At 43.0% G+C, this 26,685-nt stretch overlaps 1 protein-coding gene across 1 annotated transcript in view; it reads left to right on the top strand.

Annotated features, from left to right (window-relative positions):
* Positions 1 to 17,935, top strand: part of UVRAG (UV radiation resistance associated) — a 98,822-nt gene extending 80,887 nt beyond the window's left edge. The window contains exons 14-15 of the mRNA XM_075491310.1: positions 1,958 to 2,049; positions 15,728 to 17,935. Coding sequence (XP_075347425.1) covers positions 1,958 to 2,049; positions 15,728 to 16,430 — 795 coding nt within the window. The 3' untranslated portion in view covers positions 16,431 to 17,935. The remainder of the gene's footprint in view (positions 1 to 1,957; positions 2,050 to 15,727) is intronic.
* The last annotated feature ends 8,750 nt before the right edge of the window (positions 17,936 to 26,685 follow it).

The raw sequence follows: 26,685 nt of genomic DNA, 5'->3' as shown, positions 1-26,685 counted from the left end.
TTGTTTCGTAAGTGCGTCGTTGTCAGCTTGTATTGATACAGACACATAAGGCAATAGTGCTTTGTTTTTAAGCTATTACAAAGCCAAAATAGAATGCAGTTTATAAAGTTAAATCATATTTTTTTCTAGAGGTTTCACAAAACTTACGTCTTAACTTTACTTACTATGCATCTCTACTATTTGCAATATGAAAATGTGTTTTAGCAGAAACAGTGGTTTTGCTCATATTTTCATACAAGAGTGTCTCACATGCATTCCTCTGATCTTTGCTGTTGGAAATAGAACAATCCCTTAATCCAATTCTTTTCATGCTCTGAAACCTTAGAATTTAAGGATGACTATAAAAAGGGATATTCTATGAAAATTTGATTGTAGTAGAAGGAACAAATGTAATGTTTTTTATTTTTTTCCCTCTTTTTTTTTTTTTTTTTTTAAATTTCTTTTGCCCCAGGCTAGTTCTTTGGTTAACCAAATCCACTGTAATCCCATCAGGAGAATGTGGTGATCGTTTAGTAATTTATATTGTATGGTTGTCTTAATCCAGGTTCTGTCATTGTAGCAGAAAATATGAATCCAAGCCCACCATATGACTTGACTGTGTCCATATGGAAATAATAAACTGTGTAATAAATGGCCTCCTGTTGTACAATGCAGTACTGAGGATGATTTTCTTCCAAAGCAATTTTTCTTTCTAAAACTCAGACAAGCATAGAAATCATTCCCAATTTCAAGAGTCTTTTTCTGTGAAAAACTGATTGGTCCATTGTTTGGGAGAAGTCAGAAATCTTTCTAACTTAGAGGATGCTTGCCTACACCTTACTTTCATGAATTATGGAAACAGGTGTGTAATTCTAAAAAATGAATTGAACTTTGAGTGGGATTGTCCCATGTTTCAGCAAGTGGTTCTGTTGGTATCAAATTTGTGCAGTTACTGTATGTGTATATTGGAGGCCAGCTGTGACTTCTAGAGGGTGTTAACATCCGCTGAGAACTGCATATCACATTTATACTGCTTCAGTCCGATAGTCTTAAAGATATTGGAATTTAGGGATTTTTTTTTTTTTTTCATATTTTAACCACACAAGGGATAAATTTCCCTGTAAAGTTTCCCTGAAGTTTCGAGATTGAAACTTGAAAGAAAGACTTTTTCCCTTCCATGTGCCTTTTTCTTCAGAGGTATTTTTAGTTTGGGGACGACTTAAATAAGTAGTTTATAATTACCAGCAGTGACAGTTATGTCACTGTCCTTCATTTGATAATCCGAGGGTAAAAGCAAGTTGCGGTTTGCATGGAGTCAGCGTATTGAATCTTGTCACTTATGTTTGCACCCACATAGGAGTTAATACTTGGGTTAAAGTCAGTCAATGTTTGAAGCCTTTCTCTTAGCTACATGGCATTGTATTTGAATGCTGGGTTTAATTATGAGAATAATAGCAGCAGTTTAAATGTTGATGTAAACTGTATAAGGAACGCAGATTTAGATCAGTTGTGTGACGGTATGTATTTTTACTAGTTGAGATTACTGTAGTAATTCCACTACTGATTCCAGCATACATTGATACGCCCAGGATGACAGATGACACTTGCACACAAATAAATGTTTCGAATTGGTGAATATAGAACATTGTGTTGAAATTTGGTCTTTTCACTTAATGGCTGTATTTTTATTAAGCTGTGCAACTGCTCTCCCGTTACAGATTGGAAACGGAAAAAGTGTAATGATGTTTAACAGTCAGATTGACTGATTATTTTATCCCTGTTCTTGGGTGGGTTTTGCTAATATGAGGTTATGAGTATTAAATGGAACATTTCCTTAAGGAGAATAGATCTCTTGAAACTGCTTGATTATCCTACGCTTTCTTTGAAAACCTAGTAAATTAACTGACCATAATGTTATATTCATTGGAATCTGGGGTTTGGAAAGCTGTGCTAATTTTAGTTTTTTCTGTTCTTGTAGCTTAGATATCAACATGGGCTGAGTACTCCAGATCTAAGGCAAACTCTTCCTAACCTGAAAAACTTCATGGAGCTTGGGCTAATGGTTAGATGGTAAGTATTTTTTTTGTAATTAAAAAGAAGTGGATGCTACAAAAAATTTAGCTGTAAACATTTGTCACAAACAAGCAGCTCCTCTTCATAAGAGTTAAGCATGCTCAGTGAAGATTGTGACTTCCCCGAAATACAGGCCATGTAAGATGTCCACAATATTCTACTATTTTCTTCTGCTCTTTTAATATCATCTGTGTGATGGGCCCACAACACTTCTTGCAGGAGTAGGGGGGGTGGGGGAAGACTGTTTGAAAAGCCATGTTCTTCACTAAAGGGAGGTGAATGAATCATTCTCTTAAGACTGTATCTAAGTGTTGGTAGCAGAGGCACCTTCTGCATTATGATAGTTCAGGAGGGTACAAAGGTGTAACAACCTTAGCAGAACAGATCTTAGCCTGGTCAGTACCTGGCTTCCCATTTGCTTTAAATGTGTAATTCAGGTGAGCTGCATGGGAATCTGTGAATTGTAATCAGCACAGTTTGTGTTGAGTATAACTGCTGCTAATGAAAATAGCTATTGCATGTTGAGTGTTGTTGCTAAATGGGAAGCTACATTAATGAGTAACTGAAGGTTATAGTAACCTTCCATGGAAATCCCTGCTGCTTCTGCTCTGATGCACTCTGGAGGATCCAGACTCGCTCTTCGCTGTCTGTATAGAAAATCAAAGCAGCAGACTGATTTCTGTGTTACAAGACTAAAGTTAGTGCAGGCTTATCTTGCAGAAGTTGTTTGAGCACGAAGCTTGACCAATTCTCCTTAAACCCGCTGAGATAAACTTTAGAAACGTGGAAGGCGATTCACTAGCAAGTGTATTTCTGCAGGTGTTAGGTGCTTTATATTCTCATTTTTTAATTTATGCTCTTTGAATTGTGTGTGCTCATGCAGCCTCTTACCTTAAACAGTTATTTTGTCCTGCATTCTCATCTCCATTTTTTGGGTGCCTGAATCCCACCCAAACATAGCATTGTGCCGTTTTAGGATCCCTAGGTTAATTATTCACTGCCCCAAAGTTGCACAGGTCTTGTGCGGTCCCTGTGTCATACCTGGCCCTGTGCAGATGCCCTGGATGCTCCAAGGTATTGAAAATACCATCCAGTATGAGCTAACCCCACCAGGTTTTGCTGCCAGATGCTCTGGTAATGCTCTGGTGATGGATGTGGACTCCCTCGCTGCTTCAGTTGATCTGCGAAATAATTTCTTTTGGCACATATTATGCTAAATTGAGGTGAAAGAGTGCTTTCAGTCTTCCTAAAGGAAACTAGTTCTTCCTAATAAGATAATGAACTACAAAACACTAATAGCTAAACCCTTAATATTTTTGGACTAGTATATGGCTTTTAGGGGAGAGTCAAAACCAAGCTTGAGGAAGTTTTAAATCTGATGTGAAATGACACTAAACATCGAGAGAGTCCCCTGGGAGGCAGCTCTTATGGGCAAAGGGGTCCAGGAAGGCTGGACATTCTTTAAGGAGGAAGTCCTAAAGGCACAAGAGCGGGCTGTCCCCAGGTGCCGAAAGACAAGCCGGCGGGGAAGAAGACCGGCCTGGCTGACTAGAGAGCTCTGGCTCGAACTGAGGAGAAAGAGGAGAGTCTATGACCTCTGGAAGAAGGGGCGGGCAACTCAGGAGGACTACAAAGGTGTAGTGAGGCTGTGCAGGGAGAAAACTAGAAGGGCCAAAGCTGAGCTAGAGCTCAGTCTGGCTGCTGCTATAAAAGACAACAAAAAACACTTCTTCAAATACATTAGCAGCAAAAGGAGAGGTAAGGAGAATCTCCAGCCCCTAGTAGATGGGGGAGGAAACACAGTGACCAAGGATGAGGAAAAGGCTGAGGTACTTAATGCCTACTTTGCCTCAGTCTTTATTAGCAGGGCCGAATGTTCTATGGGTACCCAGCCCCTGGAGTTGGAAGATAGGGATGGGGACCAGACTGGAGCCCCCATTATCCAGGGGGAAATGGTGAGTGACCTGCTGCACCACTTAGACACTCACAAGTCTATGGGGCCTGATGAGATCCACCCGAGAGTGTTGAAGGAGCTGGCAGATGTGCTCACCAAGCCCCTTTCCATCATTTACCAGCAGTCCTGGCTAACTGGGGAAGTCCCTGCTGACTGGAGATTAGCGAATGTGACACCCATCTTTAAGAAGGGCCGGAAGGAGGACCCGGGGAACTACAGGCCTGTTAGCCTGACCTCGGTGCCGGGGAAGCTGATGGAGCAGCTCATCCTGAGTGCTATCACACGGCATGTAGAGAATAACCAAGGGATCAAGCCCAGCCAGCATGGGTTCAGGAAAGGCAGGTCCTGCTTGACCAACCTGATCTCCTTCTATGACAAGGTGACCCGCCTAGTGGATGAGGGAAAGGCTGTGGATGTTGTCTATCTAGACTTCAGTAAAGCCTTTGACACGGTTTCCCACAGCATTCTCCTGGAGAAACTGGCTGCTCATGGCTTGGACGGGTGTACTCTTCGCTGGGTAAAGAACTGGCTGGACGGCCGGGCCCAGAGAGTGGTGGTGAATGGAGTTTACTCTGGTTGGCGGCCGGTCACAAGCGGTGTTCCCCAGGGCTCGGTGTTGGGGCCAGTTCTGTTTAACATCTTTATCAATGATCTGGACGAAGGGATCGAGTGTACTCTCAGTAAGTTTGCAGACGACACCAAGTTGTGCGGGAGTGTTGATCTGCTGGAGGGTAGGCAGGCTCTGCAGAGGGACCTGGACAGGCTGGATCCATGGGCTGGGGTGAATTGTATGAGGTTTAACAAGGCCAAGTGCAAGGTCCTGCACTTGGGCCACAGCAACCCCATGCAACGCTACAGGCTTGGGGAAGAGTGGCTGGAAAGCTGCCTGGCAGAGAAGGACCTGGGGGTGTTGGTTGACAGCCGCCTGAATATGAGCCAGCAGTGTGCCCAGGTGGCCAAGAAGGCCAATGGCATCCTGGCCTGTATCAAAAATAGCGTGGCCAGCAGGACTAGGGAAGTGATTGTGCCCCTGTACTCAGCACTGGTGAGGCCGCACCTCGAATCCTGTGTTCAGTGTTGGGCCCCCCACTACAAGAGAGACATTGAGGGGCTGGAGCGTGTCCAGAGAAGGGCAACGAAGCTGGTGAAGGGTCTGGAGCAGAAGTCTTATGAGGAGCGGCTGAGGGACCTGGGGTTGTTCAGCCTGGAGAAAAGGAGGCTGAGGGGAGACCTCATCGCTCTCTACAACTACCTGAAAGGAGGTTGTAGAGAGGTGGGGGTCGGTCTCTTCTCCCAGGTAACAAGTGATAGGACAAGAGGAAATGGCCTCAAGTTGTGCCAGGGGAGGTTTAGACTGGATATTAGGAAATTTTTCTTCACCGAGAGGGTTATCAAGCATTGGAACAGACTGCCCAGGGAAGTGGTTGAGTCGCCATCCCTGGAGGTATTTAAAGGACGTTTGGATGAGGTACTTAGGGACATGGTGTAGTGGTGGTTTTTGGCAGTGTTAGGTTTATGGTTGGACTCGATGATCTTAAAGGTCTTTTCCAACCTATATGATTCTGTGATTCTGTGATTGTGGCACTGGCCCTTCTTTAACAGTGGAGTTAAAGCTTTCTAGTGCTATTCATGTTATATCTGAATTCCTTTCATGTTAAACCAGCAGAAGTAGCAAAGCCTCTATTAGTGTAAGGCAGACTAATCTCTTGTCGTGTTCTGCATGACAGGTATAGAGGCAGCATAGCATAAGGTGAATTTTTCTGGTGATGGAAATACTTTTCTGAAATTAATGCAGAAAAAGCATTATGTGATAGTCTTAGGTTGAATAACAGCGGGCAAACTCTGCTCTGATTTTACTATTCCAACAGGGTTCTTATTGCTGTATTTTAGTAGGGTCCTAAAATGTTGCTAAGCAATAAAAGTCTCTTCCCCACCCCCCCACCCCCCCGCACGCCCCCCCCAATATGTAGAACATGGGAAGAACCACACATCAGTTCTAAAGACAGTGTGTGATCACGCATCCTTTTATGCAAAAACAAAACCAAGCTTTTTGTTATTGCTCCATTTGAAAATTATAAGAGCAAGGCTTCAAACAGGATTAGTGCCTCAGAGTAGCACAGCCTAATGTGTCAGACCTTCGGGACAAAAGTTGTACTGCAGTGAGTAACAGTGATGAAAATCCTCTGGGATGTCGTCCTGCCACAGCTATTTCCAGCCCTTATTTCTGTGTCACTCTTTGCCTTTGTTATCTTTCATTCCTTGCACAGAAATTCTGATCCATGTGAACTCTAAGCTAGTGTCCACATCACTTATTTTGAGAGGAGAGTCTTGGCAGAGGAAGACAAATACAGGAGTAGAAGAAGTATCATCTTTGAGCAATACTGTAAAAAGCGTTGCCTGATAGAAATTCAACTCAGCCAACAAAACAGTGGAAGTAAGCAGGCCCTGAGAAAAGCTCAGCCCCTTGTGCAGTTTTATTCTGTCGGTAATTTCAGGCACAGCTGAAAAGATTCTCCCTGCTTTTCTTCTTATCTGCTGGTAAGATGCATAAAGAAAAGCTTTCTTCATTGGGAAAACATTACTGTGAGTTTTCATGGGGTATCCATCACTGCGACGTAAAAATCCTAAGATGACGTGTGGTCCCCTAAGCAAATCTAAAAATGAAGGGCCAAAATACCTAAATCGTGACTTCTGTAGCACTTGTGTGCACTCATCAGTGGAGTGGGAGGGGTACAGGTCGTGGATGTCTCCTTCAGTCTTGAGTAAGCAGAGGTGGATGACTCTGGGACATATTAAATGGGAATCGTTTTCAAAGCGTAGGTATCTGTTCTTCTCTTCTGGTGTGTGCTGGCTTTGAAGAACTGATAATGGAAGCTTTAGTTATGCCTTAGAGGTTTTGCCATCATACAACCAGCTTTTTTTTCCTATAGGTGATACACAGTCATTAGCAAGACAAAACACATTTTTTGGCTGGATAATATTTCAAAACATATAGGAATATTAAGCATAGTTCTCCGGGAGTATCACATTCCCTCCTTCCCCCCCATGAATGTCTATGCCTCATTTCCTTCTCACCTCCAAAACTTGTATGAATAGTTGTTCATTTTTAACTTTTTTTTTTTTAAGGCTAATGATTCTAAACAATGCTTCTTAGTACTTCCTAATAATATAAATGGAAATGAGGCTTTACAGGGAGTCTAGCTCAAGGGGAAAACTGGCTAGACTCTTATAATTGGGCATTGCAGTTGAGCACATACATAGCAGAGTACAGATGCCCACTGTCTTGTGGATAATATCTGATTACATGTATTTAAACAAGCATAAAAGCCACCAGCTGTTAAAATGAAGATTTGAAGGAATTTTTTGTTTTCAGGATACTGTAGGTGAGTCATCTGATACCCTCTGCCACAGACCATAGTCAGTAAAGCATTTCCAGGTTATCCTTCATTTGCAGGATGAGAGTAGGAACATACGAGGTAGTGATGGGTTTTTCTTATCTACAGATTGACTTGCGCTGCCTGGTTGGTTTGGTTTTGTTGTTGCTGGTCTTCAGTTTCTTAGCACTGTAGCTGGGTTTTGCTGAAGTTCTGTCAAATCATAATCACACTGGTAGAAAACAACACTTACACTGTACTTAGTTTCTCTTTGAATAGGACTGGTTTTAACTCCTAGCCCATGCATTGTCCTCATTTTGCTTTTATTTAGCGACATCTGTATTTCTCTGCAGTCTGGAATGAAATTGAATTTCCTAGTTATTCAGGGTAACTGAAATACGTAGTTATTTCAGGCTTAACCTCTTTCTCTGCTAAGCATCAGTTTAGATTTGAATACAAAGTAGTTTCTTTACCCCTTCAGATTAAAAACAAACAAACAAAAAGACCCCACAGCTTTTTTACAAGAGCCCACCTATTTCATATTTCTGTCAGAGCAATTTTGGCAGTTGTCTTTTGAAGTCTCAGCTTTGGGCTTTCGTGAACTCTGTTTTGCCTGGAGATCTGGGGCAGCCCTTGGCCATGTTGAAGGTCTGTGGAGTCCACTACCTTTGCATCAAGGCTTAATTGCGTTGCTGCTGGATCCCTCTGCCTGGTGAGATTTGTGTTGGTTTGGTTTCTCAGGCATGACACTTAAATGATTAATACACGTTTTCACATCCCAACACGCATGATTGATTGCAGCAAGCTTGCAGGTCTACAAGCTCTGCTTCCCTCTTCATATCTCTCCTGGCACCTATATTCTGCGGTGTTTACTTTTCTTCCCCCTTACCCCTGCTGCAAAATATTATTTGTACTGTATGTAGATGAAATCAAGACAGATCTGTTGGTTCCTGCACACACTGTTAATGGAGGCTACAGAACTGCAAAAGCTTATTTTTCTGATATCAGATCTGCATGTTGACTCTTAAGGTGAAAGATGATGAGCCAAAGTTGTTGTTGATTTAGACTATCCCAGTTGTGGTCCCCCAAATCTTTTCTGTTTCCTTTTGGGAATAATTCTCTCTGTTTCCAGCTCTTTAGTCCTGGAGTCTCACTGGCTTCCAGAAAAGCAGCTCACTTAAGATTAGCAAGTCTTAGGTGTAGTCTGTACATCTTGAACATTGTTTTATTCCTTTTTGCATGTTCAGATTTATCTTTCACAAGTCAGGCTCTTTAGATCATCGTTGCATTAAATCAAGAGACTCATTTTCTCTCCTATTCTTCAGCTTAATTTAGTCTGTGTAACTTCTGAGGGATAGTATTTGTGATTATTAATGGCAAGTAAAGAGCACACTGCAAACTTGAGCAGTCCAGTGAGAAGGATATTTTTTCCTAGTGAATAGATTAGACAATAGGCTTATCTAATGCTGGCAAATAAGAGATATTCCTTTAGAAAGTCTTGTCTGTAGTCAGGGAGATGTCCTTTTGAGCCTGCATTTGAAAGCTTTACCCGAAAATACTTGTGTGCCAAGGCTTAAATTTGTGTTTCGAAGGTATGTCTTGATGCATACACTGCTAGATTCAAGAGGAGGCTAAGACTTCATGTTTGAGTTAAGAAAACTCTGGTAGCTTAATTTATGAAGATTTTTTTTTTTTTTTAAGCGTGTGTCAGAATTTCTTAGCTGCCAAAAGATGCAATTTCACCTTAACTTCATATTGGCAGCCTCCCTTTGCAGCCCTGTCACTATTGTGTGTTATTTAACCAGTAATCTCTAAGAAGGTGAGAAACTATTATTGCTTTTTAGCACAGTTGACATGATATTGGCTCGGAGCTGCTCTTGGAGCTTCAAACATTTCAGATGGCTATAAACCAACTTAAACACCTTCATTTAGCGTTCTTACTGCCATGAGGTCATAGTTTGCAACAAAAAAGATCAAATGGTGTTTAAGTTATTTTTTTTAAAGTATTCTCATACCAAAGAGCTGTAGCTGTGGATTTTGGCTTTTGGCCAGACAATCAAGATTTAGTATTTTGACCAGCTGTGATCCAGTAATGTTCCTCAGAGGAAACATTTTGCGGGGAGGAAAAGATACATATTTGAGCCTGTGAATTGTATTCTGTCTCTTCATACTGCTTTACAGTTTCTCTGAGCCCCTTGCAGACAGATTAAATAATCACAAGTGAATCTGACTGAAGAAACTTTTTCTTTTTATGAAAACTGCAAATGGATTACAACCAGAATCTGTTCACTAAGAAAATAACTTCAGAAATGTTTGTGTCCTACTTCAATCACTTTATCTTGCCTGTTTACAGCATGGAGTCTGTGTCTTGAGCCTTAGGTCTGTAAGAATGCCCAAATGGACTAATTATTGACTAGTGAAAACTAATATTTTGGGGAGAAAACAGCTACTTTGTAGTTTTGCTGGCAGTAACACTTACAGCTGAAGCTAGACAATTATGAATTGGCTTTTGAGATTTGGCTGCAATTGAAACATTGAGATTGGTGATGATGTAATTCTCTTATCTATAATGTCCAATAAATCTGAGGTTTCTCTTTTTTTTTTTAATTTAGAAATCCTGCTTCCTTATAGCAATTCAGCGTACACCTATACGTAACCAGTTCTAGTCTGATTCAACTTGATGACTAAAAGTCATTAAAGCCTGATGACAGTTCATCAAATCAGTTTTTAGACTCCACTAGTCACAGGCCATTCTTTTTGGACAGGTGTCCACATCTGTTTGCTGTCTCAGAAGATTGACCAAGTAATTGTGGCTGGAAGCTGAACCAGTTCAACCCTAGTAATTCAGGTCAAGGTTGTACCTTAGAGTAAAGGGCTGTGCTCCTGCAAGCCAAACTCTTTTCACTGGTGACGATACCTTAGTCTCTGAAGTTTCTGGGCAATTGGATGATAGTTTTCTAACGTGACTTGCTTTTTTTTAATATATTTTATTAATTCCACGAGCTGTGAAGCTGATAAAGCATCTCTTTCTCTGGACTTTGCCTTAATGCAGTGCTATGAATTCTGGTAACGGTACAGCCTTTTCCTCAAGGACAATGCAAATGGAATAGAGAGCCTCCGTCAGCTGCTTTTTTTCATGAAGATTAATAGCAACCTAGTATTTCTGAGCTCTGTGCCCCTCTCTAAACATTACTTTTGAACCAAAACCTCAATTTGACTTCTTATTCTCACCTGGAGGGAGGTGATGGAACAGGAAAAGACCCCTTGACTTAACTGCTTAACCCACTGTACCTAGAGGCATTTTGTTTTTATTTTACTTGCCTGCAAGACTATGACCATTGTTCTGCTTAAAAGTATACAGAGAGCTATTCATCTTCTCATGTTTGCCTTCTAGACACTTGTCACTCAGCCTAAACTAGTTGCCTAGGTTGCCCCTGTGATCAAGAGGAGGCATCCTGAGAGGGTGGCTGTCCCACTGATCGTAAATGGCTCTCAATAGGGTATTAGCCACCCTTCTCTCCCGTGCTGGTTTTCTTTCTCCAGTGACTGTGGAAGGAGCCTAGGCAAGGAACTCTTAGATGGCTGATCTCCAAAGTCCTTCATGCGTATTTACTTTTATCTAAATGCCTTAGATAATATTTGATAAGCAGTTAAGCCATTCTATTGACTTCATTCCTGCTTTCTCAGATTTGGGCTGTTATCCCTGTGTTTATTCGTGACTGAAGCTAAACCCATCCTATTCATATTTATTGGCAGCAATGGGTGGTTTCAGAAATCTGCCCACATATGTCTCCAGCAGCTTAAAACCTGGTTTTGCAGTTTTAAGCAAGGTCCATTTCATTGCATATAGTTTAAGGAACCTGGCTGCAAGTGCTTTTTGTTCTAATTCATTAGTTTGAACGCTTGCATGATAAATGAAGATCATTCCTGCTTTACTGCCCTATGGGGCAGCCCTGATGTACTCTATTAACTGGGAAGTTATTTTGTAGACGAGGGAGATTAGCTTTGTATTGCTGCTACGTTCAGGCTGTTAGATCACTTAGTATAGATCATTCTGCCAGTTCAACTTACTAAGGAAGGGAAGATTTTTTTTGGCTGCTGGACTAAAGAGGTATTGTTCAGGCATACATAACGTGTTAGCTTGAATAGCCTTGTCATAACAAGCTCTTTAAAAACTCTCCTGGTCCTACAAACTAATTAATTTATCACCCATTTGCCTGTAAGGCCTAGATTTACAAAGGAATTTAGGCATGTTTCTTTTTAGGAGGAACTTAAATTTACATGCCCACCGGAACAGTTTGTAAAGCTGCTTCTCTTGAGCTAATTAGACACCACAGTCCTCATGTTGGTTTACTCAGGCACTTAAATTTCTTCTGCTGCTGCTTCTTTCTTCTGCTTCATAGAAAAGTTGCTGTTGTGCCTAAATTGGACTGAACAGCACTTGCTGAAGGTAATTTGGGGTTTACCAATTAGACAATTTCATGCCATGCTTGTCTTCGCCCTTTAAAGAGTCTAAGAAAAATGAATTTGAGCAAGTTTAAAGCACAGTCCAGTGTAACAAATAAGAGTAGCAGGTCTTACTCATTCAGATGGTGAAGAGGCTTTGCCTTGGGTTTGATCTCTCCAAGAATTACTTGCGTTTTGCACAACAGTGTGCCTCTGCAGCTTCAGGAGCTAGGATTGAACCTGGGATTGCTTTCTGCTCTTCTTTCCCTACATGTTGTCCTCATCAGAGATGGCTCCTACTCTTGTGAGATCTTGCATCTTGTGCTGCAAGGTGATATATTCAACAGGAGGACCCACTCCAAACATGTCGATAGGCTGGTGTTCAGGCCACTGTGTTTGTAACTTGTCTGGACCCTCTTCTGACTGCTTATTTCAGGCAAGAGGCATACTCAAATGCTGTGTAAAGAGTAGATATTCTTGTGATTGTTTTGAGAAACACTCATCTGTACTTAAATCCAGGTACAGCTTGAAATTTTTCCTGGGATAGATTTTAATCTCTTAAATGCCTGTTCCAGGGCTGTGGATGGTTGAATAAAATCCAGAGAAATGGCAGAATTTCCTATAAACCCTTCTGTCATTGTGCCTAGATCAGGAGATAGGAAGCCCTCACTGCTATACTGGGTGTTGCAGATCTGATGCTTTGGTGTCAAACTCTTCCCTCTGCAAAGGATACTCTACAGAACAGCTAACATGATGCACCTATGCATCTGCCATCTGTTGCACATGGGAGAAACAAAAGTTACCCTTTTTTGCCTGTACATCTTGCATTATTCGATCTGTTCCAGTCTTGCTTTCTATTTCAGACGTGTGGGGCTGTTTCTCTGGAATCTGCAGCCCTTCTGGGTGCCAGTTCAGCAGGAATACATTCCTGCTTGACTCATCCCTGATATCTTGATAGAAACCAAGAAGAATGATATTTATCTTTATTGTTGCAGAGGATGTAGTACTAGAATCAGTTCTGGGAATAGCCCATTTCTTTTGGAAAGGGATGGCAATAAGTGGCCTTCAGGTTTGAAAAGGAGCTTGTACGAGAATGTTCTCATACACCCCATCTTCTTTTTGAATTGCATACATGCTCACTATTTTAACTGGTATTAGACAACAGATTTGTCAAATAGGTCCAGACTTAGGAACACATTTTATACAGCTCATTCGAGAGCTGCAAAAAGCAAGTGTGTTGCCCTTTGGATCTTGAATTGACAATACAGTACAAACAAAACAAAGCAAACTTCAGCAGCAGGGTTGGTTTTTTTTTTTTTTTCCAACCTGAAATACTAGACTGAGCACAGAACCCATTTCTCTTTTTGCCTGTCTCTTTCTTTTGAGCCTCCTGCATTTAGAGCCACAACGTGATGGATCAGCACAGAGCACATATCCAAACTCTTGTAGCACAAAGCTCATCGCTCTCCTGCCTTGAGGCTCCTCAAGACTCACGGCAGGCTTAGGCTCCTCTTAGCAGCAAGACTGGTCCTAGCCTGTGCTTTGGGCTCAGTTTTGTAAGGAAGAGGGGAGGAGGGAGGCCTTTCCTGTCCAGTTCCACAGCACGCAGCCACTGCTTGGCCTTGGGACGTGCATCTTGCCAACATCTCTTTGGTAAGACGTGCAAATCACCGTTACATGCTATCTCATCCAAGTAGAAGGGAGATAATTCAGCTCTGCAACATCTCTATATCTGGAATGGGAAAGGCAGCAAAACCTTAGATATCTGGCACTGAAAAGCACCATCTACTTAATTGCCCAGTGTCTTATGATTTGAACAGTGATCTGCAGTAATCAGTTATCACTTGTCCTTGAGGAATTAGTTCACATAAACATAGGATGATGCACCCTTGGACCCAGAGGAGTGTCTTGAATGTAATCTGGCTTTGTGAATATATGCACATCTTGGAATTCGGGTAAATTCCTAAAACTTACCATTTAATTGTAAAGTTTCTAATAACTCGATACAGAGCAAAATACCTTGTTTTGCTGCGTTTTTCTGTTAAAGCTGAAAACATAGGACTGTTTTATTTCCTGTGTTTTTTCTTAAGGAAGATTCAGCAAACCTAGAGGTAATATGAAAAAGGTTCTTATCCAAGATTTAAGATAAACACAGTCTAATCAAATAGATAATACCAAGTATTCATGTATTTTCTGAATCGAGGCTGAAAGCACTAAGCTGGGGGAAGGCGAGGGGAAAACAGACCATCCCCAATATGTGCCTGCAGTGCACATTGCCTAAGGAAAGCTCACAAGTGTCCTGCCTCAGATTCTTGTGTTTGTAGTATTACATAATTCTAAAAATAAATGGTCGATTATGTAGGGGTTGGTTAAAGTATTTTAAAGTCTCTGGTCAGTCAGGGACTTGAGGGCTAGTCTCCAAGACCACTTATACAGCACTTACTAGCATCTGTGGCACATACTGATTTCTGTTTTGTCACCTCTCTTAAGAATGCTCCAAACCTTTGCAAACAAAGCTGCAAATTCTGTGCAGAGTTTGCATTATAAAGGTCTGAAACGGCAGTTGAAATCGAAGAAGAAAGTTGATGTTTTTGCTGCCGGCTGCACGTGTGGCGCTTATCTCTACTTCACTGTCCACAACTGTAAATTCTCTAAAGCAGTTTTTCCTTAAGATAATTTGAGGTTTTTATGGAAGAGAAGGAAGCCCTACACACGTATTAAGGGGCAGCCTGGGAGGAGGTTATATGGGAGGGGAAATTAAAGAGCAGTAGTCATCCACACTGCCCTCCCACGGGGATACTTATTTTTCACAGAGGGACTTTTTGCAATCTAGCTTATCCTATTTACAAAGGGGAGCAAAAACCCAAAACTAATGTGGAAAAGGATCCACACTAGGGACTGCTCATAACTGCTATTCCAAGATTTTCTCCTGCAAGACAGATCCCAAAATGTATCAAGCCTTGAGTAGAAGGAGTTTCTTTTAAATTGAGTTAATGAAGGAGACTCATACTGACAGCAGTTGAATCTTGGAGTTATATATTCAGCAGATCAGTAATAGCTGTATATATATTTTTTTAATTTGGAAGGAAAATGAATCTGTTGCATAAGTTAATGTACAACATACTATTTGCATATAGGATGGTGATTATATTTGGATAAGGATTAAGCCGATGAAGGAAAATTCACATAACACACCCCAGATGACGTAAAGCGGATGTTCCAAATTATAGGCCCTGAGACAGTGTAAGTGGTCTGTGGAACTGTATTAAATAATAAAATCAAACTTGTAAATTAAGCTTGATTACTTCATGTTCCTCAAGAAACCGAGGTTGACGTTTGTCCAAAAAGTTTTGGAACGATTGGCACAGAAAAGCAGAAGATCTGGCAAAAATAGTCCTCTGCAAATAGCAAAGTTAGTGTGTTTTTTCTCCTTTGTGCAGCTGTCAGGAAAGTCCACTGTTGGAAGAAGTCGCTCTTAGAGGACTCGGCCATTATTACTCACTTTTGAAGAGTTTATGATGGCCCAGTACAGGCCATAAATATATAAATACACGGTCAACAGTAATAATTCGTAAAGTACAGCTTGGTCCTATAAAATGGCGTTAACAGTACGAATTAACATAATGTGGTGGTTTCTTGGGTGATTGACTCTTCAAACCATGGAGCTTTGTAAATGTTCCTACGCGATCTTACTGGTTTTCAGTAAAGCTGTCCTCTGGGGTGTCTTCTGTAGTTCATACAGCATTAAACACATTTGGGGTTTTAGCACTTTAGGATACAAGTAGTTGGCCAAATGGAGCCCGGAGTTGTGATAAAATAATTGCTTCAGCCTTTGGTTAAACATCTGTATTGCTTGTGAGCATGCCTGACAGCTGTGATTTATCCTTTCCTTCTTTTATAGTGATCGACACCATACATCCAGTGCAATTCCTGTTCCAAAGAGACAGAGCTCTAGCTTCGGCAGATTGGATATTGGCTTTTCCAGTGGGCTTCCTTCTCCAGATAAAGGACTCAGAAAAAGAGCCAGCACAGGAAACGAAAGACTACAGTACAAAACTCCTCCTCCTAGTTACAACTCTGCTTTAACACAGCCTGTTACCATCACAGCCCATGTAGGAGAGTTAGATAAAAAACCTGGATCGATATCTTCCTCCTTGGATACCTCTATGGACTCCTCGAAAAGAAATGCCAAGAAAGGCGAGGACTTGTGCAGCAGTTTAAATGGAGAAAATGGGAGCCTAAACAATACCCAAGACCGGCAGGAGTCTTTCCTAGGACATACTAGTGCAATAAATGGGGCGTTTCTGCCTGGTGAGTGCTCTGGCACTGCAAGCAACGAGCAGCCCTGTGAGTTTCGTCCCTCGCTCGGCCCTGTCCTTTGCTGCACCGTGGAGCAAGCAGAGGAGATCATGGGGATGGAAGCGACGGGGTTCAGCACGGGAGATCAGCTAGAAGACTTTAACTCCATCCCGGTGGAGCACGCCGTGGCAGTGGAGTGTGACGAACAAGTCCTAGGGGAGTTCGAGGAGTTCTCTCGAAGGATCTATGCACTGAATGAAAACATGTCCAGCTTCCGCAGACCGCGTAAAAGTTCGGACAAGTGAGCTTGGACAGGGATTTGATAGCAGACATTGAGGTGAAATCAGTGATCTGGAATAGAGATAAAATTGCACTTATTCTTTATATTAATTATAAAAAAAAAAAAATAAAAAAGCTAAAGCTATTCCTATGGTGTTAGACAAATGGACTTGAGCACGATAACACAGGATCATGGTATATTCACAGCCCAGGTAAATTTTGATTCTGCTTCCAGTCCTCCTATGTCTGGTATTTATAATCTGTTGGATATTTTTTTTTAGGCATTGGAATCCATTTATAAAGGCTTTCCTGGAAACAACTTCTAGTGCTGATCGGGCCCTTCTACAAATATTTGTTAATTTCTTAATTATTATTTAGAGTTAAATTTATTTTAATCTTTTCAGAAGAAAAAGAGAAGTTAATTTAAAAATACATTTATGGTAAGACCTCTTTACCTTTTCCCATGTAATCCTGTGTTTTCTTGAGCAATGTAGTCAGTGTTACAGAAATACCATGAATTTGTTATAATTGGACAGCTTTCTCTTGGCTGTGCTCTGTAGCCTTTGAAGTTCTAGTTTGCACTGATGGGTCTTCAGTTGATGGTGTAAACTTGCCAGAGAATGAGCACCTGTGTGATATCTACAGTTTCCTTGCACCTGATTAATCAGAAATTACATTTTTTTTCCCCCCTCCTTTCCTCCATACTCACTGTTCCTACCAGCAGAAGCCTTGAGGACTAAATCCTCTCTAAGGTTTCTCATAAAAATCTCAGCCTGACCATTCCCTGCTTCAGTTGGGCACAGACCTCATCAGTAGAGACCTAACAAATTCACTACCTAAGTGGGGTTCAGCTACCACCCTCTGAGGTGTCTAACGGGGACAGCGTGCTGGGAGGCACTTCAGAGACATCTTCATAAAAACCCAGACTGAAAATGCAGTCAGCACTTTGGAATTAGGCGAATTTGTGGAATTGCTCCACCCTCTGTAGAAAGGAGGCACCTAACATCATTCATCTAAATTAATATCCTTTTAACCATCTGTACTTTAAAGGAAGAAACTTCCAGCGGTTTGCTGGAGGTGCGGTTTGCTGTTAGGTAGGTTACCACTGGCACATGTGTTCAGCTGCACTAATGGGAAAGCAATTTGCAGCCTGCTTTGTGATTCCTGGTATTTGTTTCAGTTTGGATTTCATTGCTCTTGCTTTCTATATTGTGTACCCAAGAATTTGGGCTCAGTTGTGAGCTCTCAAATATAAAAATATATAGCAGAATAAAAAACACTTCATCATGCCTGGCTTTTTTTTCCTCCCTGGTCTATGCTTTCTTTTGAACCAATGACCTAGTCTTTTTCCTAACTTCACCGTAAGGCTAGCCTAAATTAACTTTTTAAAATGTGGATATGTATAATCTCAACTATCTGTTGTCAAAACAAGGCGTGTATGTGAGAACCAATATACATAATAGCACTGTTCTAGAATATGCATTTTTCCAGGTAACACCTTAGTGATTGTATTAAAATTATATTCACATTTCTTCTGTTAGCTTTTAACGGTTGTGTCTGCAATTGAGTCGTTGGATCGAGCCTTTCTACAGTGATTCGTTATCTTTGGTCTGTCCCAGTACGGTGTGCTAGATGGAAGCACTCAGAAGCAGAGACCTCGATTCTGTAAGGCATTGAACGTGATTCCAGGTGCAAACTTGGGCATGAAGTTGGACACATTCATGAGTATCTTCACCCCCAAATACGCTCCTCTGTTCCAACCTCATGAAAAGCTTCCCTAAAGGAAACACTGCAGCAGCTTAAAGCACTGTCGTCATCTTTGAGAAGAGATAGGTAGGAAATTCTCACTGTGCTTTGGCATCCTGAGAGCCAGAAATGAACACCTGAAATCACAGCACTTCATTAATGAAGTGGGCATAAGATACTCTGTCCTGTGACTGTATCTTACCATCTTCTGATAGCAGTATAATTTCGGGTGAAATTAGGTAACGCTGAGTCAGGCGCGCACGCTCGTTTTCCTCTAAGGGAAAGGCATTAGCTTGTGTGTGGTGGTGACTTTTCAAAGCAACCCAAAGAGTAGTTGTGAAGTTGCTATGTTTCGTAGGCAAACATGGAGCGTCTCGGTGCAATTAAGCGACGTGTGAAATTAGGTTCATAGAGCATCAGTGGGACTTTGGGTTTTGGTTTTTTTTTTTTATTAGGTGAACATTTTCTCAGGTTGCACCCGACCAAATGAAATCTAGTTTTCCTCCCTGATGTTGTGTTGCTGTTCCTGTTTGAGCCCTGTAATTGTTAATGTGTCAAACACGATGGTTGATTTCTGCATCTGTCGCACAAAGCTTCTTTGACGGGCTTTCTATGGGTGTATCTTTAGTAGGCCTTAAATTGCCCCCAAGTTTCTCTTCCACTTTCATCGCTTTCTACGTAGAAGGTGGTGTGAAGGGGGACAGCATCGTAGGGCTAATTACAGCATTGGCAAACTTCTCATTGCTGTGAGGATGGGGGATTGTACAGACTGCAGCCACCTCATGGCTTTCTTTTTTTTGTGATTATTTTTTTCCCCCCTGTAAATTACTTTGAAAATAGCGTAGTGAGAGAGAAACAAATCGTAGTTTTGAAGGTGAGATGATATATCACAGTGTGCTTTAAACTGTCAAGAGCCTTTCAGTTCCTGCACAGCTGTGACACTGTTAAATGTCTGCAAATGTCTTCAAGTGGAGAAAACATTTCATTGCAATCTTTTCCCCTCACTAGGAATTCCTAAGATTTTTGAGAATATTAGTTTTGGAGGATCATATCCCACTATATTTTTATAGCAAGCACAACAGCGTTGGCTTATCCTTGCTTGACCAGGTATTTAAAATAAGCAAAACCAGAATATCCCATAGTAAATGACACATTAAAACTATGTTGGTAATTGCGGGAAAGCTCATCTGTATTTATAAAATAAAACTGATTAGTATCTCTCAACTTGTGTGTCTTCTCTTAATGGCTCCTTTGTGTTTGTTTTCTTTACAAGCCTGATTTGAACCACAATGTCCTCCCCAGTTCCCCCCCTCCCCCAAACTCTTTGGCTTATTGTTCTTCAAGCTCTTATTGACCGAAATGTGAATATTTGGGCAAGAGGGCTTGCTAGAAGACCTGACTGCCTCGTTGGCTCCAAATCCTAGTTCACACGAGATGGTACTACAGTTGTTTTTCAGCGCTCCGTCCAAAAAGATGGCACGCAGCTGGAAAAACAGCGTACGGTGGGGCTGGGAGACAGCTGGATTTGCAAAACTTTTATGGATAGTGGAAATGCCGTGTTCCCTCATCAGGGAGGCATTGCTACTCATCCAGCACCTTCTGTGATCTGAGCTAATAAGCAACATATGTCTGCCTAAAAAGCTTATGTTCCCCTTGAACAGGAGTCTACTGCACAAGTCTTGGGAGGAGACTGTCCACGACATGGAGTTGCTGGTGGGAAGCAGTGTAATGTGAAGAGCTACAGGGACTCTCCAGGCATCATCATCAGTGCAACAGGTTTTTGGGGGTTTGTTTTTGTGGTTTTGGTTTGGTTTTTTTTTTTTCCTTTTCTGCCACCCAATCTGTCTGTCAGCAGAGAGTAAAATGCCAAGACGCCAACTGTATGGTCCTGGAGATGAACTGGGAAGATACAGGAGAGAAATTTTACTTTAAGCTGGTTTGCGACATTGAACAGCTTTATTGAAATGTGCATTAAAGTGAAGAGTAAGCTCTGAATGGAAAAGGTTTGTATTGAAATGTAGCTGGAGGTGCTGCTGGAGAGAGTGGACTTGTTCTAGATAAACCTTAGGCTCTTCTGTACCTCATTTGGTCACTTCTCAAATGGCCGGAGAGGGTATTTCTCCTTGGTTTCTGGGTTTTGACCTTTTTCAGGCGGAAGTGTTTGCATGTGAAACACTGAAGGGGGGGGAATCAAACTAAGATGTCTTTTAATTGCTGGTTATTTTGGTATCAGCTTGTTTTGTATATGGCAGACTGCAACATTGTTTTACAATTTTTTCATTAAATAGTATGAAAACTTTTTTTTCCATTAAGTAATTGATTGTCAGACGTCAGCGCTGCTGCTGCTGAATTTTGTCCTGTATGTATTGCGTTGACTAGCTTGACATTTAATCTGATGGACTCTTCAATCCACCTTTTATTAGGTTACTTTTAATAGGTGGCTTTGATAAAACCATCCTTGAATTTCTGAATTTCCAACTTCTAGAACAGCCGTGTCCATTCTGGTTTGGATTGTTTTGGTTTTAGCAGGGACAGAAAGTCCCTTTCTGTGTTGCACTGACTTGTTAAAAGCAAAAAGCACTGGCCATCAAAAAATAACAAAAAATTTTAATTTTAAGAAGAAAAAAATGTTTTCTGGTCGTCAGGTATTACAAAGGTTCCATTGACACAGGTCCATTAAGCCTTGCATTGGCTCGAGTAACCCAAGTGAACTGGCGCTGCTTTCCCCAGCTACAGCAAGCGGACGCTTTCTGCTCTTGCACAGGGGAAGCATTCTCCCAAGAACGTTAGCAGAGGAGAATGTAACCTGTGTTTTCTGCTGTGCCTCCGAGCCTGCATGGCCAGCCAGCTCTTGCAGGAGAGGGGGGCAGCAGCCCTCAGCCTGATGCCGAGTGCCTATATTGATTTACCCACGGTAACTGAAACAAGTTCAGGCTGTTTGTTTAGGCAAAACTAAATGTAGTTTCCTTGGCTGGGCAGAAGCGAGATGAGGAATAAATCTAACACTTGCTCTAATTATTGATTTTTTTTTTTTTTTTTTTTGGCCTTTTGGCAGCAGCGCTCTGGCTCTCCATCATGTGTCCACCTGCCAGCAGTGGCACAGGGTCTGCGTGCCCCTGCCAGAGGCATCACGTAATCGCAGCAACCAGCCCTCAGCTCCTGCAAGGTACCTGTCAGAATGGGTTTGTGCTGTCAACTCAGTTGCAGGCAGTGCCAGCAAGACCTTCATCCCAGTTTTGTGAGAGGGATAACGCTCTCCAATGAATATCACTGAAAGCAGCTAATGCCTTTTGGTGATGGTGCTTGAAATGTGAGCTGAACCCAAACTGTTCGAGTCAATCTTGTCAGCTGTCTTACATTGGTGTGTTTTTCATGTCTCTGTTAAAAAAGTGCAGATCAGGTTTCATGGTCACGTCTCAAGTGTTACACTGAAATCACGGACAACTCCTAATGGACAACTCCTGGAGTGCTGTAGCACGTTAATGCTGGTATAAACAGATCTATAAACATAGAACAGTCCCAGCTGCTTAAAAATTCTGTATAAAATGCCTGTATTTTTTAAATAGCGTAATAAGGTAGCTTAGTCAATTAAGCTGTATATGCATGAAAAGCTGTTAAGCTTGAACATGCAGCTGGTACAGGCGGAAAACCTGCCAGCCCAGCCGCCGTGCTTCTGCCAGGCACGTTGGCCTGGGTGTGGGGACTGCACCCCATGGACAGGGCGGGCAGAAGAAATCCAGCCGTTGAGGAGAAGTTTCTCTCTTCCTCTTCCAGAAGGCGGCAGATCAGGGCAGCACGGTGCGATGGTTGGGTTACCCATGCTTACCCAGATTTTAATCCCAGCTCTAACTCTCAGCGACTGTTCTGCTTGCGAGTCTCCTTGGGCTTTTCTGCTCAGGAAGGCAATATCCCTCCAGCTGGCTGGTTCATTGCTGCCGGTGCCGAGTGCTTCTATTTTCAGCTGAGACTTGCATATGCTACAAGCAAATTAGGCACTTTTTGGGAAGAAAAGTCTCCTTTTCCTTGTACGGTATCTCTGATGGAGGACGTGCATGGAGTTCTTTGCCCTTCCTCGGTGAAGCTCTGCAGCAGAAACCCATCTGTCTTGTCAGCCCTTGCTTTTCTGGTTTTGCTTTCAGGAGACTGATTTCGGTCGTTGGTCTGAAATTAGAAAGAGTCTTGGCACAGTTTGGGGTTGTCTTCTGCAGTTTCGTCTGACCTGGCTAGCACTGCTCAGAACATGGCTCCTGGGCTTGGAAATCAGTTTCTCATATTAATCTTCTTCTCCCTGCAAAGTTGCAATGATGGTGAAATTTCACTGCAACCTGATAACATCCTCGATGGTTTAATTGGAGGCACGAGTGCACTGGCAGAAAGACAGGACCTTTATGTGTATCTGTTTGCTATGGCTTCGGTTGTACGAGCCCTATGCGGGACCGAGAGGGAACGATTCCTTGAGGGGAGACTGGGCATCTGACAGACACAGCGCAGATGTTTTGATAACATCTCAGCTTTATGGTAATCTCAGAGTCCCTCCTTTCTTTCACAGATGTTTAAACCGATGCTGGAAGGAGCGGCAATAAACCAAGTTCACCTCTGTCTAACTTGGTCCCTACAAAGTTCCCCCATGTCTTGATGCCTGATCTGAAAGACGATGAGGATTCCTGTTAATGGACCACTGTTCTCCTGGCCACAGCTTAACACCTGTCCCTTTGAGAGCTGAAATCAAGTGTGCCTGGTTTTAAAAGGTCTCTGGGCAGCTACAGATCTGGGTCTGCAGGAGTCTGAGCTTTTAGCACTGCAATTGCTAGTTTTACTCGGCTGCAGAAGCGTGGTGGGGTTCCTCTGAAATGCCGAACGCCAGTTCTTTGCAGCAGGCGGAGATGCTCCCTGCTGTATTGCAACATCTGCACGGCATCCGTGTCCTGTTCCTTCACCTCAAAAACAAAACACTGGTTGCAATGCTGTTTGGTTTGGTTTTTTTTCCCCCACATGTTCACTGCAGATAACGCTCCAGCAGAGCTGAGCGGCTACGGAGGAGCTACAGGACCCTCCTTACGACCTGGCTGCCATTGCCTTGGAGTGGGCGTTGCGTTGGAGGAGCATGTGTGGTGAGATGGGTTAACGGGAGGAATTTCAGCTGCCGTGCTGGAATTAAAAAGCACCTTTCTCGAAGCAAATAAAGGTAATGCCACACTGGTTGTAAGGGCAATCGGGGCACTGCACAAGCGCGGCACCTTTCCTGGTGATCAGAAACACAGGACTGTGATTCTGGCTACAAGATATTTGGGGTTTAGAGCAGGATCACAACTCTTCCTCGGTGATGGGCTGTGCCTCCTCTGTCGTGGGTTGTGTTGTGTGTTCAGGCAGGACATCTTCAGTTTCCATGCAAGAAGGACAAAAGCAACAGGATGGTGGTTTCCTGCAGTCCAGGAACCCCTTGGTTAAAACAGTATTGGCAGGCTGAAGGGTAGCTAGGGATCTCTGAAAACACTCCCTATTTTCTGTTTCTCAGCAACATTTGTAACAACAAAAAAAAAAAAATTGAATTCATTTGTTTCAAAAAGAGGTTAATTTACTTCATGTATCTTCAGGTGGCCTTCAAAGGAGAGAGTGCCCTATGGATTCTGTAGGGCTTCTCCACCCGTTGATGTCTGTCACCTCTCCCTTTTTTCCTGTCATTAGCACTGTTTTATCATAGGTGTTTGCAACCCAATTAATTAAAAGCTCCGCAGTTGCTGAGCTCTACCAGCAGCTCTTAATAACAGATCTACCTGGATATTTCTCTCCTCGGATGTTTGCCAAACCACAAGCCATCAGCAAGGTTTAAGCATGTTCCCGTCAGCTGAAACCATAGGCTTAGCGCTGGAGTGAAAAATGAGTATCGCGGTCATGAAGAGCTGGTCATACGCCTGTAGAACAACTGCTGAACGAGGAGATCCAGCTGCGTGTGGAGGAAGGGCAAGAGGCACTGAGATGTTCTGCTTCATAGATCTTCTGTGGAAGGGGTGCTTAATGTCCATGTATTACACGCCTTTCCACTTCCCATCTGCATTTGCTAGAAGAGCGTGTGCCAACGGGCTGGGCTGAGTGTTTAGGCTGGTCTTGCCTAACCAGTTATGTTGTATGGGCTGCAGAGTTTCACCTAGAGTTTTTAGTGTATTATTTGCCATTTAAGTCACAGTATTTCAGAAAAGCGTGGAAATCCTTCCTAGCCCAGAAGGTGGGCAGGAAGAGACAAGGACTATTCAGAGTATTAACTTGGGCAGCTAAAAACTCCTCTTTGCAACCCCAGCATCTCATCATTTAATTCCCAGTTGAGCTCAAGCATGTTTGACCGTGTTCCTGTCGCACCTTTTTATCATCTACCTAGTCTTGTTTTAACATCTAGCCTTTGGATTTCATACTTGTCGTCTACCAGATGGAGCACTCCTTCTACAGATCACCTTTCTAAGACCCTGAACGCTGATACACAGCAAGTGCAGCTCCCCAACCTGCGGCAGCAGTCTTTACCTTTGCCTCCATGTGTATCTTTAATAACCTTTTCCCCTGTGCTAGCAGGAAATGCTGTCATGCTGGAGTAGGCGGAGGGCCCCGGTTGGCTTGGCTCCGGCTTGTTTTTATAGCGATAACTTTGTCAACAGCGCATAGTGTGACAACACGAAGCGGTTGTTTGGCTACCCCGTCGTCCGCGCAGGAGACTTGCTAAATTGGGGTAGGATTTGTCTTGGGTGAGAAGTCCAAGATGCTGTCAGCTTTGCTGGGAACTGCAGACGGCCGAAGAGGCAACCTTTAATCCTCCCTGCCCTGACGTTAGCCAGATATCAGGCACTGGAGTACGTGGGCTGATTAGCGTGGGCTTGCTCTGTGCAGCAAAGCTTCCAGTGTTAACGAAAAGCATTGCTGCCTCAAGCGAGCATTTGTCAAGTTGGGGACCAGCAGAGTAGAGCAGCATTTTTCATGCTCTTTGGCTGAGCATCTCTGAACCTCTGCCTCTGCTGTGATTTTCAGCATAAGATGAACAAGTAAAAGAGATACCATCGACCCTTCCCTACCTGCCAAAGCAAAGGAGGAGACCCAAGGCTTTTTCATCCTTTTAAAGGGTTGTCAAGCATTGGAAGAGGCTGCCCAGGGAAGTGGTGGAGTCACCATCCCTGGAGGTATTTAAGAGACGTGTAGACGTGGTGCTTAGGGACATGGTTTAGTGGTGGACTTGGTAGTGTTAGATTAACGGTTGGACTCGATGATATTAAGGATCTTTTCCAACCTAAACGATCCCATGATCTACCTTTTTCCCTGACAAAACCAGCGTAAAACAGGTGGTGGCTTTAGTCTGACCCAATATCCCTGACTTTCATTTTGGTACTGGTGTAGTTTGTGAGAGCGGAGTGAATTAGAGGCTCAGGAATACAAACCACACAAGCAGTCACCGAAACAGAGGAGGGAAGGGAGACCCTGCAGTCTCCACGGGGGATTCTCAATTACTTGACTGGGGCAAACGCTTCCACGCGGAGCTGTTCCCAGTGACTGGAAGCCAGAGGATGGATGGACAAAGTGGTGGAGGTGACTTGCTCCTCACGTGGCTGAACGTTTCCAGGGAGGAAAAGAGGCTGCAAGGGCCCTGCAAACCCCATCCCCGACCTGGATAACTGCACTGGGGGCCATGGCCTGGTCTCCCAGATGGTTGTGTGTGTGCTCACATGCAAGGGAGAGGAAGCTCAACGTTTCCTCAAAGCAAATAAAGGTCTAATCTGATTGTTAGCTTCACAACAAACTGTTTAGAGAATTATGGGAGAGAGAGGGGAGATCTAGGTTTATGAATTAAGGTTGTTTGTTTTTTTTTTTTTTTTAAGGCTGCAGTCCCATGACCTTTGGTTGGAGGAACCAAGTGTCATCTTCCTTTTCATCAAGTATCTTCTCCATCCAGCTAACCACAAGAGGCTGTAGAGTGTCCACAAGCAGGATTTCGGAGGAAATCTCAGGGAAAGTGACGTTAATTGGGGAGAACACCAAGGTTGCAGATAATAACATTAGCACCTAGCTCATAGAAACTTTAGCAAAACCATTTATTTAGAGGAGGTGTGTATTTGCATCTGATTTTTGTCTTAAAATCCAGAACATGACTTGTACCTGGGATTTAAACTTCCGCTTGGCATCCCCTCGGTAGGGTACCTTTTCTCATCCCTGTGTGATGGTATTGACCCTTCTGGAGAGACGAGCCCCTGCTGCCCGCTCTGCGTGCCTTGCGGGTGCTGCTCCGCGGCTGCCGTGAGCAATGGCCAGCAGAAGAGAATCAGCTCTCACCCCAGAGTGCTTGGGGTGGAGCATGAGAGATGAACGGAGATACCCCGCTTTCCAGTCCAGCCTCCCCGCTTCTGCCTGCGTCTGGGCTGCGGAGAAAAGGGGATGGATGGGAAGACAGGCACAAAGCTGCCTGCAGCCCCTGAACAGGGGCAGGGCTGTGGCCACGTGCCTGAAGAGGAAGGTGTAAATTATCCCTCCTGCCTCTGTGCACCTCTCCTCTTGCGTCCCATG

Source organism: Mycteria americana, chromosome 1 (assembly GCF_035582795.1).
Source record: "Mycteria americana isolate JAX WOST 10 ecotype Jacksonville Zoo and Gardens chromosome 1, USCA_MyAme_1.0, whole genome shotgun sequence".
Classification (NCBI taxonomy): Eukaryota; Metazoa; Chordata; class Aves; order Ciconiiformes; family Ciconiidae; genus Mycteria; species Mycteria americana.
The sequence above is the reverse complement of the archived record's forward strand: the minus strand, read 5'-3'. Positions and strand labels throughout refer to the sequence as shown.